Genomic DNA, 15908 nt, shown 5'->3' with positions numbered 1-15908 from the left:
ACTAAAGCAGAATGATTTGATCTTTCCTCGTGATGGATCTCTGAGGTTATATATAACAACCCTGTCAGGAGGGTTCAGTGCCATTTAGGAATAAGGAATGAAATATCCACGATATTTGTCAATCCAAATTTTACAGCTCTTAAAGAAGCCCAAAAGGGCGCCAGAGATGAAAAACACCCTGCAGTTGGTGTTTTTTTAAAGGCAGTTGCCCAGATTTAAGGCCTTGATAAAATGTATTAAATCTTTAAAGGTTTTAATGAATCTAGTATGTGTTTCATAAATCACAAGGCTCTGCTCAGCCCCTCTCATTTTAATAAGGGTAAACTAGGAAATTGCTCTGAGCTGGAGCAAAATGCATCCATGGAATATTGAAAAGTAATAGGTTTTTAAATGTGGGGTGTTCTGGCTCGCAGCAGAGGTTTTGCTTCATAACACCAGCACTATATCACTGCCCTGAGCGGGAAACCAGCTGTGGCCACGTGTTTAACAGCATCAAGATGTGAACCAGCACAAAGGTAAATATTATTTGTAATAATCCTAAAAAAAAAAGCCAAAAAAAAATCATTACCGCTGGACTGGAGGCCAGGAACATTCAGTGGTGTCTGTGCCACGGTGCTTGGGGTTTTAACAGGGCTGTTTGGAGGGATAAATGGTTTGGAGGGATAAATGGGTTATTGCACCCAGTTCTCTCCAGCTCCTTCATCTCTACCTCATCCCGCTGCCCTTGTGAAAATATCCTGGGGGGTTTTCTGTGCAGTTGAGTGAGAAAATTTGGGTGGCTCTGGGTGTTTGTGGGTCCGGATTCATGGGGATGGAGCTGGGATGGGACCCAGGCAGGCCCTGGGTGGGATGAGGGCAGAGCTGAGATAGCTGTGGGCACAGCTGGGATGGCCATGGGTAGAGATGGGATGGCCATGGGCACAGCTGGGTTATCCATAGGCACAGATGGCATGGCCATGCAGAGCTGGAATAGCCATGGGCATAGCTGGGATGGCCATGGCAGAGCTGGCATGGCTGTGGGCACAGCTGGGATGGCTGTGGGTGTAGTTGGGGTAGCCATGGCACAGCTGGGATGGGCATGGACACAGCTGGGATAGCCATGGGCACAGCTGGGTTACCTGTGGGCACACCTGAGATGGCCATGGCACAGCTAGGGTGGCTGTGGGCAGAGATGGGATAGCCATGGGCACAGCTGGAATAGCCATGGACACAGCTGGGATGGCCATGGGCAGAGATGGGATGGCCTTGGGCACAGCTAGAATAGCCCTGGGCACAGCTGGATTATCCATGGGCACAGCTGGGTTCCCCATGGGCACACCTGGATTAGCCATGGGCACAGCTGGGCTCCCTGTGGGCACAGCTGGGATCCCCATGGGCACAGCTGGGTTGGCCCTGGGCATAGCTGGGTTCCCCGTGGGCATAGCTGAGTTCCCTGTGGGCACAGCTGGGTTCCTCATGGGCACACCTAGATTAGCCATGGGCACAGCTGGGTTCCTTATGGGCACACCTAGATTAGCCATGGGCACAGCTGGGTTCCTCATGGGCACGCCTAGATTAGCCATGGGCATAGCTGGGTTCCCCATGGGCACACCTGGATTAGCCATGGGCACAGCTGGGTTCCCCGGGGGCAGCCCCGGGCGGGATGGGCCCGGCTTGGTCCCGGCTCGGTCCCAGCTCGGTCTCGGCTCGGTCCCGGCTCGGTCTCGGCTCGGTCCCGGCTCTTTCTCGGCTCAATCCCGGCTCGGTCCCGGCTCGGTCCCGGCTCATTCCCGGCGGAGCGGGGCAAGGCGCGCTGTAAAGCCTGTCTGCCCTCGTTAGCTGTCACTGTAACAATGCCGCGCTGGCAATAAAGGCAATTCCGAGGCTGTTGGCCATTAATCACCTCCTGACAGCTGCGAACAGGGCTGGAAAAACTCCGTCCCCGCGCTCCTGCTCTGGCGTTTAAGGTTACCTGTGCAGCTGCAGCGGGGGGTGCAGAGCTCTGCTCCAAAGCCAGTCCTGCCCCAACCCCACTCCTGCCTCCATCTCCATTTCCATCCTGTCCCCGAGCCCATCTCAAATTCTGCCTCCATCTTCAGTTCCATCCCATCCCATCCCACCCCATCCCATGGATCCCATCGCATCCCATGGATCCAATCCCACCCCATCCCATCCCATAGATCCCATCCCATGGATCCCATCCCATCCCATTTCATGGATCTCATCCCATCCCATCCCATCCCATGGACCCCATCCCATGGATCCCATCCTGCCCCATCCCATGGATCCCATGGATCCCATCCCATCCCACCCCATCCCATGGATCCCATCCTACCCCATCCCATGGATCCCATCCCATCCCATGGATCCCATCCCATGGATCCCATCCCATAGATCCCATCCCATGGATCCCATCCCATGGATCCCATGGATCCCATCCCACCCCATCCCATGGATCCCATCCCATTATCCCATCCCATTATCCCATTATTCCATCCCATCCCATCCCATCCCAGCTGTCCCCTAGCTGACACCTGAAGGAGCAGTGGATCCCAGGAAGGGAAATCCCTGGCAGGAGCTGGGAGCTGCAGCCTGCTTGGCTGGGCTCTTTCCTGCTCTGGGAGGGGGAACACTCCCCCAGCTGCCTCCATGGAAGGTTATTTGCCGATTATGGGGCAGAGCTGTGTTCCAGAGTGTCGGGGCTCGTTCCGTGTCAGCTCTAACAATGCAGCCCTTGGCAGCTCGGTGGCGTTGGCCATTAATCATCCCCTGACAGCCCAGAGCTCACACGTGGTCACTGTGCCCCCTCCCCACGGCCAGCAGGGCAGGAGGGGCTCCCTTCCTTCCAAAACCATGAGCTGAGGACCCACAAGAGGGGCGTGTGGGGTGGGCAGAGAGCAGGGAGACAACCGAGCTCGCAGTGAGCAACCCCTGGGAGGAGGCTCTGGGGAAAGCCCTACAGAACTGGCACTCCCAGCCTTTCCTCCCGTCCTTCCCCAGCCCCTGCGCAGGAGCTGGGCTCTGTCCTGGGGTCGCTGATCCCACTGGGAGCCAGTTCCCAGCACAGGAGGGGAGTTCTCCCCGAGGCTGCTCTCCACGTCCCGCAGGCGCCAGCCCCGTGGCCGGGTGCCAGCGTGCCAGGTCATCCCCCAGCAAAGAAAGGAGCAATGTGTTTCCAGCCCCCCAATGCTGTTTTCTAAAGGGAAATGATTAATGGTGCTTGGAAACCACAATTCAGGCCGGCAAAGAAAGTAGATTTACCCGAAACATGCGTGAGAATTAGTGCTGGGATGGGCTCCTGGGGCAGAGGGGGGGGGGAGCTAATGGCAAACAGAGCCCGTCTGTGTGCAGGGGGAGGGAGCAGCCCGCCAAAAACATGGGCTGGAGGAGCTGGGATGGAGCTCCAGGAGGAGGAGAGTGGCTGGCACAGCCAGGTCCCCTCCCCAGCTGGGATCCTGTCACTCCTTCCCTGAGCCGCAGTGAGATGGAGAAGGGAATTCTCCTCTCACGTGTGTCCAAACAGCACAAGAAAGGATGGATGGTTGATGATGGCACCAACACCATTCCCAGAAGTCCAGGAGATACCTGGGAGAAGCAGGAGAACCCAGGAAACTCCAGCCTGTAAATGCCAAATGCTTCCAAAATGTCTCAGGGAAGGATCTCACCTTGCTCCTGCTGGGAGGATCCACTGGGATGGGTTGGAGCCTTCCAGGTGCTTCATCCCTGGGCAGCAGGAAACCTCAGAGAAGGGGAAAACACAGTTTTCCTCTGTGAAGTTGGGAGGGAGGTGGCTGTGGCAGCCCCTGGAGTGTGGGAGCTGCAGCATCATCCTGCTGAGTTTCCAAGTTCATGGCAAGGGTTTGCAGGCACAAATCCTGACCTGGTTCTAAGCTGCTTCCGTGCTCTTCTCTGCCCAGGAGAGCAGCAAGGGAGGGGAAGCAGGAACAGATGATGTGAATTTATCACCTGAATCCAGAGATAACCCCAAGATCCTGCCTTTGCCTCAGCTCTGGATCAAGGCAGCAGCTGGCCCCACACAGGTCCCATCCCATCAGCAGCGTGGAGGAGCTCAGACAGGGCTCTAGGAGAGAGATTTATTTATCTGTGGGATTCCAGGAAGGGCTGGGGAAACCTCTGTGAGGTGCTGAAGCCCAGGTCAGGAGCCATCCCTGGCTCGGTGATATATTTAGAGTGGGATAATGTAAGTGACAGGAGGGAAAAAAAAGAAAAAAAAAAATCTGTGGAGGAGGTGCAGATCTGTCCCCTTGGCTGGGAGTTAGTGGATGATCCGAGCCAGGGAACAGATAGTTGGATTTCCCTTATTTCTTCCTTCAAATAAATCACAGCTCCAGAGGCCTTTAAACTCTGCAACATGATCTGTTCCAATAAGGAAGGGAATGAAAGGCTGCGTCTCTCTGGAAGCCTTCAGAGCCATAAATCTCCTATGTACAAACACAGACCAGATTTCCAAGTGCATTTATTTTATTGTATTGTTTTAACAGAAAAATCAAACTGCAATAAACTCCGTCCCTCATTAGCTGTCTCCATATCCAGGCCAAATGTTGCTAACGAATAAAATCAGACCAAAGGAATGTGGATGTGGGTCCAAGGCCTGGCCGGGCCCTGACCCCCTGAAAAGCATTTCCCTCTGAGCCTCCCAGAGGTGTGGGATGAGGGGAGCCAAGGGGGTGGATCCTGCACTGCCCATTGCTGTGGGTCTGCTGGGGGTTGTCACCCTAAATCCAAATCCAGCATCCCCTGACATGGACCTGGTACCCCTTACATGGACCTGGTACCCCCACCATGGACCTGGCACCCCTGACATGGACTTGGCACCCCTGCCGTGGATCTGGTACCCCTGGCATGGACTTAGCATGCCTGCCATCGATCTGGTACCCCTGACATGGACCTGGTACCTCCACCATGGACCTGGCACCCATGCCATGGACCTGGCACCCCCGCCATGGGCCTGACACCCTCACCATGGACCTGGTACCCTCACCATGGACCTGGTACCCCTGCCATGGGCCTGGCACCCATGCCAGGCCCCCAGCAAAACAGCTGGAGTTTAATTTAGGGGTTTCCTGCTTCAGTTTGTTGTGATGCACCCCAAAAGCAGCAGGAACAGGGGGCAGCTTGGATGGGTGCCCCCAAGCTGCCCCGCATGAAGGGGCTGCAGAATTAGGGCTGAACTCGTGAAGCACCAGGTCAAATCCCAAACTTGTTCTGGAGGTTGGTCATAAATCATCTGCTGACAGTCCTGAAGGGCCTGGCTGCTCCCAGAGCAGCTCTGGGGGGACAGAGAACCCAGGGAAAGGGATGTGCCTGGCACTGGTGGTGGCATGGCCTCCAGTGCCCTCATGGGTTTTCCCAATCCCCCAAACCCATGGAGAGAGCAGGGCTGCTCCCAAACACAGTTTGGGATCTCCAGTGACTTGGTGAGCTGCAGGAAAAAGGCAGAAATCAACCCCAAGCAGGCCGGGGAGGAGCGAGGAGCCTGCCTGCAGGATTTATGGCACGGAGCAGCCGAGCCCAGAGCAGAGCGGGTCCCGCCTCAGCCCACGGAGAAATTCCTGACTTATTGAATCACATTTGTCATCCCTAAATACATATGCAGGGCCGTGTTTCTGAATCCATAAACATCTTTTAACTAACTCGGCTCGGCGAGGCCTCTTTCAGCAGTAATTTATATTTAACTTTTTCCATATGCAGGGCCTGTCGCCTCGGTGTCATTTCCGGGAAGGCCAGGGGGGCCGGGGGCTCTCGGCGTGTCTTGGCCCGCTGGAGCAGCCCAGCTGCTGGCACGGCTCGAGAAATCCACCCGCCAGAGCCAGTGCTCATTAATCATCTGAACTACTAAACTGCCAGCTCCTTTCAAGATCTTTCAAGAAGTGTTTTCACCCAAAATAGAGTTGAAAACGCGCCGGGCCCTACTTTCAGAGTCTCATCCATCTGGCCATTATGGGGAGTGTCAGGCGGCTCTGACAGACAAGGCTGCTCTGTTCGAGGGGCCCTGGCCCCACAGCCTGTCATATCACGGGGCTGATGGCATCTGACAGCTCCATTTGTACCTCCCCCAGAGATGAAAGGGCCGCTGCTGGTGGCAGGAGAAGGGCAGGGCCAGAGGGATGAGCAGGGGCAGCATCCCTGGCACAGCACCCAGAGATCAGTCCCCCCAAGCCCATTACTGCCCTGGGGCTTGTGGCCATCTGGGGTGTGATTAAAGGTGGGGGGCAGTGCCCACTGCCCACCCCTGGTTGTGGTGCTGAGCTCTCTCTGTGCCCTGCTGGAGCTGGCAGCCCTGCCCTGGACTCACCTGCAGTGTGTGGGTGCTGTGCCCACTGCCCACCCCCTGGCTGTGGTGTTGAGCTCTCTCTGTGCCCTGAAATGGAGGCATGGAGCACCCTGGAGCTGCCAGCCCTGCCCTGGTCCCCATCACCTGCAGTGTGTGGGTGCTGTGCAAACCCCAGCGCTCAGAGCCAGTCCCCAAACCCAGCAGGACAGTCCCGGTGCCCCCCACAGCCAGGATTGCTCAAGGTCTGCCCCACACCAGGATATCCCAAAATCACGAGAGCTGCCAGATTCTGGTGCTCCCCTTGGGCTCTTCCCTAGGTAGGACCCCCCTGAGCTGCCCCAGTGCTCAGAGCCAGTCCCCAAACCCAGCAGGACAGTCCCAATGCCCTGAGGGCTTCCCCCATGGCCAGGAGGGCTCAGGATCTGCCCCACACCAGGACATCCCAAAATCATGAGAGCTGCTAGATCCTGGTGCTCCCCTTGTGAGGAACCCCCCGAGCTGCCCCAGTGCTGCAGGATTTCTGTGCCAGCACAGCAACTGGGAAAAGCTTGGGAATTACTGAGGAGCAGCAGCAAAGGGGACAGAGCACATCCCTGCAGCCAGAGGAGCAGGCACCCAGCCAGCCCCATCCGTCCCAGCTGTTCCCAAAACGAACCCCAAGCAGAGTCCCAGAGACTGTGGGAAGCAAGGAAAGGCTTTAGGCTCCATTTCCATTCTGCCCAGAACTGGGCTCTTCTCACCTCTGAGGGGCACTGTCCTTCTCCAGCCTGTTGGATGTTCCTGGGATTGTGCAGGGAATGGGAACAAAACCAAACCCCACAAAGGCAACGCTGCTCCAGCAGAAACCAGGAGTCCCTTTGGTAGGAGCTGTGCCCAGGGGAGCAGAGCCTGGACGCCATCCTGGGTGATGAGCAGCCCCATCCTTCTCATCCAACCCCATCCTTCTCATCCAGAGAGGAAAACAGCAAATCTTTTGGGTGCAGAGAAGACGGTGAGAGCTCAGCAAGAAAAATCTTTAACAGTCCCCATTTCTGTCCTGTCCTCTCTCAGAGTCCCCCCAGCCACCCCTCCTGCAGGAGCTGCTCATGGGGTGGCACCAGCACCTGAGGCTCTCACTGCTCCCCATCTTCTTTGATGCAGCAGCATCTCCCTCTCCCAGGGATGTACCTGGAGATGCAGGGGTGCTGTGGTGGGCACCTTGCAGCTGTGGGGGACACAAAAAAGGCCATTTTGGTTCTCTGCTCCACTGAGGTGTCTGCAGGAAGGGTCTGTCAGAAGCCACCAGACGCCCAGGATGCTGCATCCTTCATCTCCTTCCCAATTTTGCCAGGTCAGGATGGGTGATCCATGAATTTTGGGACCACAAGGTGTTAAAGAGGTCACGTTGCACCATGCACAGTGTCGGGTGTCCTGTCCAGCTCTGCTCAGCCTGCTGGGGCCAGCTCTGATAGCGCAGGGTCAGCATTCCACCATCACCTTTGGCAAAGGCACCTCCCCTGTGGGTCACATCCTCCTGTCCTGTCTCCCTGCACCACATTGGAAGGTGGGATGAAGTCATGGCAAAGCTGCTGCTGGAGGTTTCCATGAACAGCTTCAGAAAACACAGGGGTCTGTGTAAATCTGTGTAAATCATCTGTGTAAATCTGTGTTATTGGGACTCGAGCTCCAGGACCCTGCTCTGTGCACAGAGCTGTCAGCTGAGCACCCTCCCCTGCTCTCCAGGGAGCTTCAGCTGAAGTGTTGGTGTGTGAGGATCAGCACTCCTCAGTTTGTCACCACAATAAACACAGGGTGACTGTGACCCAGCATTGCTGCCACACTCCTGTGTCAACCTGTGTGAGGAAACAGCCGTGGTCCCAGGGCTTTGTCACCTGCCAGGGCCCTGTGCTGGACTGTCACACTGCACAAGAGGGAAACCATGGCTGTGGTCACACTGGGGACCTCCCGTGGGTCACTGGTGACCAGCCAAGGCCGGGTGTCCTGGTGTGGTGAGGAACACGTCAGTGCATCGTTGTGAAAGCTGGAATCAGAGCTGCCGGAGGGTTTGCAGCACACACCAATCCATGGCCAGGGCAGAGGCAGCAGCAGCTCTTAAGCCGTTATCCAGAGCCAGAGGAAAGTCCACTCCAACTTGTGGCATTCCTGGCCACTGCAGTGCCCTGGGTGCTTGCCCACACTCTTCTGGCTTTGGCACCTTGAGGTCTTTGTCCTTCTCCACTCACCTCATCCAGCCTCTTGTCACTTGTGCTGTCCCACTGCTTGGAGCGGCTGGAGGTGGCCCCACAGCAGGGCAGTGTGGGGCTCTGGTGGGCACACACAGCTCCACACCGTGGTGCTGCCCTGGCTGCTCCGTGTCACCGTTGTGTCACCGCTGTGTCACCACTCAGCTGCTCCTCCTGCAGGGTTCCAGCTCCCAGCCTGGCACAGGACCTCCACTGCCACCTCCAAGCATGGCTCTGTCCCTCCAGGTCTGCTCTCAGCTCATCCAGCACCAAGTGTGCCCCAAAGCAAACCCTGACGCCAGGCTGGGCACGGGGATGCTGGTGAGGGGACAGGAGGTGTCCGCGCCACTCTGGCTTGGAGGACAAACAGAGCCCATGTTCTCCGTGGCTTCCACCAGCGCTCACGTGGAAAGAAAAGCTGCTTTATGCAGCTGAGGAACTTCTCATCCACCCACCATGGCTCTGCATCCCGACCTGACCCCTGGGCAGGCTCCAGCCCTCGAGGACGCCGCGCTCCGCTCCGCGCTCTGAAACGCCTTGTACGTCTGCGGGCAGCCACCTCTGCATCACCTAAAAGACATCGGGGATTTTTGTGCAGGAGAGGAAAGGAAAAACAACAAGAAAAAATAGGGCCTGGCTCTTTCATTCACGTATTTATTGGGCGGACAGCGTGGCTGTGGTCAGCTGGGCTTCGGCCTTCACAGACGGGGATATTTATAAGGCACGCGGAGCGGCTCGGCGTGTGCGTCCAAGTCATTCCTTCCCCGGCACAGGGGATAATGTTGCCTTTGTTCAGCTGCCTCGGGCACAGCAGAGCGTGCCGTGCTGCTCGGCCGGGCCCCTCGCCGTGCCCCGGCGCAGCCCCGCTCCTTCCACACACACCGCGGCCCCGGCAACTGCCACCATAAATCAATAGGAAAGGAGAGGCTGCCAGTTAGACTAAACAAGTGCATTTGCAAGGATTGCTAACCCTCATTAATCACTCTGACAGTCCTAAAAAACACATTTCCCCTTTAATGACTGTATTTGGATAATCAGAGCTTTTTCCTCGCAAGTGATGGTGGGCGCGACTTCGGCGGCACCGGGGTCAGCGGCGAGTCAAGCGCTGCAGGTCCCCGGCAGCTTGGGGTGACATGGAGAAGGTGCTGCTGTGCCACGGGGAAAAGAGCCACCAGCACAGCCCCAAAACTGCTGTCTCCACGTCCGACACCCACCGGTGTCCTCCCAGCCCCAGCTGGATTTGAAAAGGTCTTTTTCTGTCTCTCCGCGTTCCCTTTAGGTGACTTTTGCCTCCTGGAGAGGTTTGAAACCTGGCACATTTTTCTGTATAAATGATGCAACACATTAATGCACAGCACATTATGAAAATGGTAATTCAAACCCATACAACTCTAAATTAAGCCATACATTATCCGACCCACTCAGCCATATATTTTGCAGAAAGACAGGATTGAATCAAATCAAACTGAAACTGTGGAGTGCAGGTTGTTAGACAGAATGATTAATAAAGTGCATCCCAGTGCTCTTATTATAAAATGAATTCCGCAATAACCTGGGCATACATTACACAGGGAATTATTTAATATATCGGCAACGCGACTGTTCCCCAGCAGCTCAGCCCGAGTGCCGCCGCTATCAGATGATACTCGCGGTGTTTACACGGTCTGGCCCCACTGCTGCAGTCCTTAGGGAGGGGAAAAAAATTCCTCAGGGAACCTCCTGCACAGCAGGACTCATCCAGGCAGCACCCAGCCCTGCCGTGGGTGAAGGGAAGGCGCGTGGGCTCGTTTTGGAGCAGGGACCATCCTGGTGCGAGGAGGTTTGGGGGAAAGAGGGGATGGAGCTTTGCCGTGAGGAGGGATCCCCCAGCAGCTCTGGCAGGATGAGGCTGTGCAGCCTCTCCTTGCTCTGTGCCCTGGCTGCTCCGTGGTTGGGGTCTGGCACGGCCCCCAAAACCCGGAGTGGCCGTGCCAGGCGCGCTGATTTTGGCACTGGGCTACTGCGCCTTGAGGGTCTGCGGCATCATCCTCCCCACCCCGTGGCACGAGGTGCCCAGCCACAGCCAGGGATGGGCACAGTGGGACAAAATTCCAGCGCAGGAACCTGAGACAGGCCCCAGCACGAAGCCACAGCCAGGATTTACGATGGGCACTGGCAGTGCCCGAGTGAGGCCGACACCGAGCGGCATCACTGCGGGGAGCGGGAGCCACATCCAGGGAGAAGCGATGCTCCCGAGGGCCAGGGGGTCTGGGTACCTCCTGTGCCAGCAGAGGGAACACTCTGGGGCTGCTGTGCCCACTGCCCGTGCCACCCAGCTCCACGGCCAGCATCAGCTGCCACAGGGCTCAGCACCCAGCACGGACACCGGAGGGGCTGCACCAGCCTGGGCTGGGCACCCCATTCCTGCTGTGCCCACAGGACAGAGCAAACACCCACAGCAAAGCCCCCTGTGCCAGCCCCAGCCCTGCAAACATCTCTGTGCAAACCCCAGCTCTCATCCAGCAAACATCCCACCTGGAAGGAGCAACACCACCACGGGCACAACCGGAGCCCAGCCACGTCCGCACATCCCCAAGCCACAGACCCCCAAAATCAGCCTTGGGGAGCTCAGCATGGAGCCAAACTGGTCCCTAGACCACCAAATTTCTCCCACTGCCACAGGAAACCCAAGCTGGGCCCTCCCAGCGGCCGCACGCTCAGGCACAGGGAAATCAAAATCCCTTTGGCAAAAGTAGTCCCTGTTCTCAGCGCGTTATTTTTCAGCTCAAAGGACACAAAGGAATTTAAACACAGGGCATAAAGCAATATTGAGAAGGCAATTAACAGGGATTAATTGCGTGACTCACTGAAATGCAACAGGAACGAGGCAGACAAAAAAAGTAAGTGATGTGGGGCAATGGGGCATGCAGGGGGAGCTTGAAAAGGGGTCCCAGAGCTGGAGTGGAAGCGCTTTCCTTGGGGCATGGAGCAGGCAGAGCCCCCCAGCACGGTGGGGATGGAGCCAGACCATGGCAGAGCCATCCATCACCCTCCTCCGGCACAAACATCGAACGGGAGCAAGGTGTGGGATCCCCCCACACCGATATCCAGAACACAACTGCACCCCCAAATCTGCACCCCGGGAGGGGGTGCCCACCCGCGGGCACCGCTCCGATCCCGCCAAACGCCTTCTGGAACCTTCCCTCCGCCGCCACGCCTGGGGACACGAACACGCGGGGATGGGGACACCGGGGACGCGGAGCCAGGAGCGCACCCGGGGCTCCTCCGGTACCGCCGCCGCCACCGCTAGATGGTGCTGGGACCCCGCCGGACCCCCGGGCAGGGACGAGACGACACCAGAGCGTGGGTTACAACCAAGAGGCGTTTATTAACAAAATCAGACTTACCGGGGCTCGTCCGCCCGCCCGGGGCCGCCGGTCCTGCCGCTCCTCCGGTCCCCCCACCGACACAGCGGGGACACGCGGGGTCCTGCAGCCCCCGGCGGGGCACGGCCTGGGGTGAGCATCACCCAACCGGTGTAGCCCACCCGGCCCCGGACACAGCGCAAAAATTAAAAAAAAAAAAAAAAAAATCAAAAAGAAGGAGTAAAATTAAAAAAAAAAAATAAACCACAAAAATTTTAAAAGGAAAAAAAAAAATTTGAAAACCCCAAAGGTTAAAAATAAGGAAAAAAGTCCAAAAAAAAAATTACATCTGCAAGTTACAAATGCAGAGAACAGAATCCCAGAGCGATAAACGCAGAGGGGAAGGAGGAAAATGCCTTTTTTTTTGTTTTTTTTTGCTTTTCCATGTCATGCAAGAATTTCTTGGGGGAAATTAAGAAGGGGAAGGAAAAAAAAATTCAAAAGAAACAGAAGGGGAAAATCAAAGCCCCACACCTGCAAAGTAAAGAAGGGAAAATTTTTTTTTTTCTTTTTTTCGGGTTAATTTTTTTTTTTTTTGGAACACAGACTTTTTTTTTTTTTTGCATACCATTGATTCATTGGTGTATAATGCACTTATATTCCCAGCTTTAAGCTAACATACAGTAATAAATACAGAGTCCAAGGAGGGCGCGAGGGGCTGGGGCTGAGCCGGTTACTGATATCCCAAAGCCGAGGCTGACGTGAGTCTTTGGCCGTAGAGAGCGTACGGGGAGTAGTAAGGTCCGGCAGCTGGCAAGGAGGGCACGGGCAGGGCGCCGGCCGTGGGCAAGTGGCTCTTGCCATAGGGGTGGTACCTGTTTAGTCCCAAAGTGTGTGGGCTCCTCAAGGAGAGCGAGGCCGGTAAGGTGTTGGGGCTCCCGGGGGCGGCGGGCGGGAGGTGCAGGTGGCAGGAGGCCGCGGAGCCCAGCCCGGAGGTAGGGTAACCCGCCAAGAGTTTCTCGGCCCCCGGCAGGGCCGTGTGGGTCCGTAGGTGGGTGAGCAGCTCCTCCGAGGTGGCAAACCTCTTGTCGCAGGGTCCGCTGGCAGACACCCAGTTGCATATGTGGGGCAGGGGGTCGTTCTGCAGCATGAAGCCGTAGGTGTACAGGGGGTGGCCGGGCAGGCTGGGGGTGCCGCTGGAGGAGAGCGTGGTGTGCACCGAGTGCAGGGGGTGCGTGGGGTACACCAAGGGGTATCCGCTCTTGAGGCTGCCGGGGTCGTGCACGCAGCTGGAGCAGTTGCTGGAGCCCAGGTGCGAGGCGCTGTGGTAGCTCAGGCAGTACGGGTCCCGGCATAATCCCTGCATGAAGGAGGGCGGCGAGGCCCCGGTGAGCGGGCTGGAGCTGGGCGGTTTGCCCGGCAGCCCCAGCGCCCCCGGCAGCTGGCTGCCCACCAGCCCCGGCTTGGTGGGGTCCAGCCCGGGCACGAACTGGGACGGGTAGCCGGCGTAGGCGCCCACGATGGAGCCGTGGTAGCCGATGCTGGAGGGCGGCAGGGGGAACACGGAGTGGCCCGGCTTGTAGGGCGACACGGGGGCCACATGGCCGGCGGGCGGCAGCGCGGGGGGCTCCGACTTGCGGCCCGAGGGGGGCTCGCCGTGCGCCCCGGCCTCCACCACCCCGCGCCCCAGCGCCCCGCCCGTCCCCTCGGGGCTGGGCTTGCCGCCTTCGGGCTCCTTCTTCTCCTCGGCGCCCTTGGGCTCGGGGTGCTGCGGCGAAGCCCCGCGGGAACCGCCGGGCGAGGAGGCGGCGTGAGGGGGGAACGGCGGGCACGCTGCGCTGGGCACCCGAAAGCCGGCCTTGTCCGCGCCGCCCTCCTTGCGGGGCTCCCCGCCGCCTTTAGAGTAGGGCTTGAAGCTCGACTTGTCCTCGGCGGGCGCGTCCCCGCTGCCCGGCGGCTTCAGCGCGGCGGGCCGGGCCGAGGGCTCCTTGTCGGCGGCGGGCGCGGCGGCCGCCACGGCGTTCAGCTTGGAGGAGGGCGGCGGGTCGGGCTTGCCGATCTGCGAGCAGGTCTGGGCCAGCAGCGCCAGCGGGCTCTTCTTGGCGTCCAGCTGCGGGCGGAGCGGAGCCGGTCAGGGGGGACCCCGACGGCGCCCCCGCACCGGCCTCCCCCCACCGGCGAAACCCCGGGGCCGGGCCCGGCACCGAGCCAGGGCGCGGGGATGGGGGGACGGGGCGGGGGGACGCGCCCGGCCGGGAAGAACAGGGACCGGGTGGGGTGAGGGGGAGCGGGGCTGCGGCGGAGGCGGGGGAGGGAAAGAACGGGGTGGGGGGAGCCGGGCAGGGCAGAGCCCGGCCAGGAGAACCGGGAGCGGCGGCCGAGAAAAGCCGGGAGAACCAGGAAGAGCCCGGCCCGGAGAACCGAGAGCGCCGGGCTGGGAAAAGCCGGGAGAGCCAGGCTGAGAAGCAGCCGGCCGGGAGAAGCGGGAGCGCCGGCCAGGAATGCCGGGAGCACCGGGAAGAGCCCGGCCGGGAGCACCGGGCTGGGAAGAGCCCGGCCGGGAGCACCGGGAGCGCGGCTCCGGGGCTGCGAGGCGCGGTCGGGGGCGGCGGGCACTGACCTCGATGGGGCTGACGGGCGTGGAGGAGAGCGGCTGGAGGTACTCGGGGTGCAGGAGGTGGCCGCCGTGGGCGCTGAGCATCTTCAGGACGCGGATGGGCAGCCGGCTGGCCTGGCGCAGCGGGTCGGCGGGGGGCGGCCGGGGCGACGGGGCGGCCGCGGCTCCGCGGCTCGGCGGGGTCCTCGGCCGGGGCCCGCCGGGAGCGCCGCTCATTTGGGGCGGGGGAAAGGGGGGGGTGCCCGGGCTCCGCGGGGCCGGGCCGGGCCGGGCGGGCGGCGGAGCGGCGGCGGCGGCGGCCCCGGCGAGACGAAGCCCTTCCCCGGCCCCACCGACACGTCAAATAGCCCCGATGGCGGCCGCGCTCCGAGGGGGCCGGCGCCGCGCACCAATCCGCGCCCGGCCGGGCCCCCGGGGCGGGGAGAGCCGCCGGTGGGGGGGGCGAGCCGCCGCCGCTCCGCCGCCACCGCCCCGCGCCGCCGCGCGGGGGAGAACCGCGGCACCGGCCCGGGCGGCAGAGGCAGCGCTGGCGCGGCTCGGCATGGCGCGGCTCGGCATGGCACGGCTCGGCATGGCACGGCGTGGTGTGATGCCGCTGGCACGGCTCGGCATGGCACGGCTCGGCATGGCACGGCGTGGTGTGATGCCGCTGGCACGGCTCGGCATGGCACGGCTCGGCATGGCACAGCATGGCATGGCACAGCATGGCATGGCATGGCACTGCTGGCACGGCGTGGCATGGCACTGCTGGCACAGTTTACCATGGCATGGCACAGCTCAGCATGGCACAGCACTGCCAGCACAGTGTGGCCTGGCATGGCACTGATGGCACAATTTACCACGGCATGGCTTGGATGACATGACATGGCATAGGATGACTCTGCTGGCACAGTTTACCATGGCATGGCATGGAACACCTGGGCATGGCATGGCTTGGATGGCATGGCATGGCACTGCTGGCACACCTGGGTGTATCTTGGCTGGATCACCTTAGCAGGGCACTGCTAACACACCTTGGCGTGGCTGACACGCCATGGCACAGCTTGGAATGGCACAGCTCGGCTCGGCTGGCATGGCATGCCCAGCATGGCTGATCATGGCATGGCATGGCTCAGCTGGCACACCACAGCATGGCACTGCTGCCATGGCATGGCTTAGATAAGCTCAGCCTGGCACAGCTCAGCACCCAAAGCTGCACCCAGCGGCTGGACCCTGCCACCAGCCAACACCTGTGCCCGTCCTGGTGCCACCCAAGGCGAGGGGCCTGACCTCACAAAGGTCTCTCACAAAGTGACAATTCCCTTATGAACACACAACTCCTTATTCCCAGTAATTTTCTCCTTTCTTTGGTTTGCTGAGTCTTAAAAATCTTCGGGTGCCAGCGCAGGCTGCTGTATAACTAATTAACTTCCAACAATTAACTTCCTATTTCTAGTTACCTTTTCCAGACA

At 59.4% G+C, this 15908-nt stretch overlaps 1 protein-coding gene across 1 annotated transcript; it reads right to left on the bottom strand.

The window, feature by feature from the left end:
- Nucleotides 1-12497: 12497 nt before the first annotated feature.
- ZNF703 (zinc finger protein 703) lies at nt 12498-14703 on the bottom strand. The gene is made up of 2 exons (XM_058820303.1): nt 14461-14703; nt 12498-13950 (listed from the first exon to the last, which is right to left on the bottom strand). The coding sequence occupies exons 1-2, from the start codon at nt 14671-14673 to the stop codon at nt 12574-12576; spliced, it is 1590 nt and encodes a 529-aa protein (XP_058676286.1). The 5' UTR covers nt 14674-14703; the 3' UTR covers nt 12498-12573.
- Between the last annotated feature and the right edge of the window lie 1205 nt (nt 14704-15908).

The sequence above is a fragment of the Ammospiza caudacuta genome, chromosome 26 (genome assembly GCF_027887145.1).
Source record: "Ammospiza caudacuta isolate bAmmCau1 chromosome 26, bAmmCau1.pri, whole genome shotgun sequence".
NCBI lineage: Eukaryota > Metazoa > Chordata > Aves > Passeriformes > Passerellidae > Ammospiza > Ammospiza caudacuta.
This window is presented reverse-complemented; position numbering and strand designations above follow the sequence as displayed.

Bases quoted from the DNA above. Each gene is read 5' to 3' on its own strand.
- ZNF703 (XM_058820303.1), bottom strand. From the start codon at position 14,673: ATGAGCGGCGCTCCCGGCGGGCCCCGGCCGAGGACCCCGCCGAGCCGC. The intron at 13,951-14,460 runs GTCAGTGCCCGC...CTCCGCCCGCAG, and splicing joins CGCCCGTCAGCCCCATCGAG to CTGGACGCCAAGAAGAGCCC.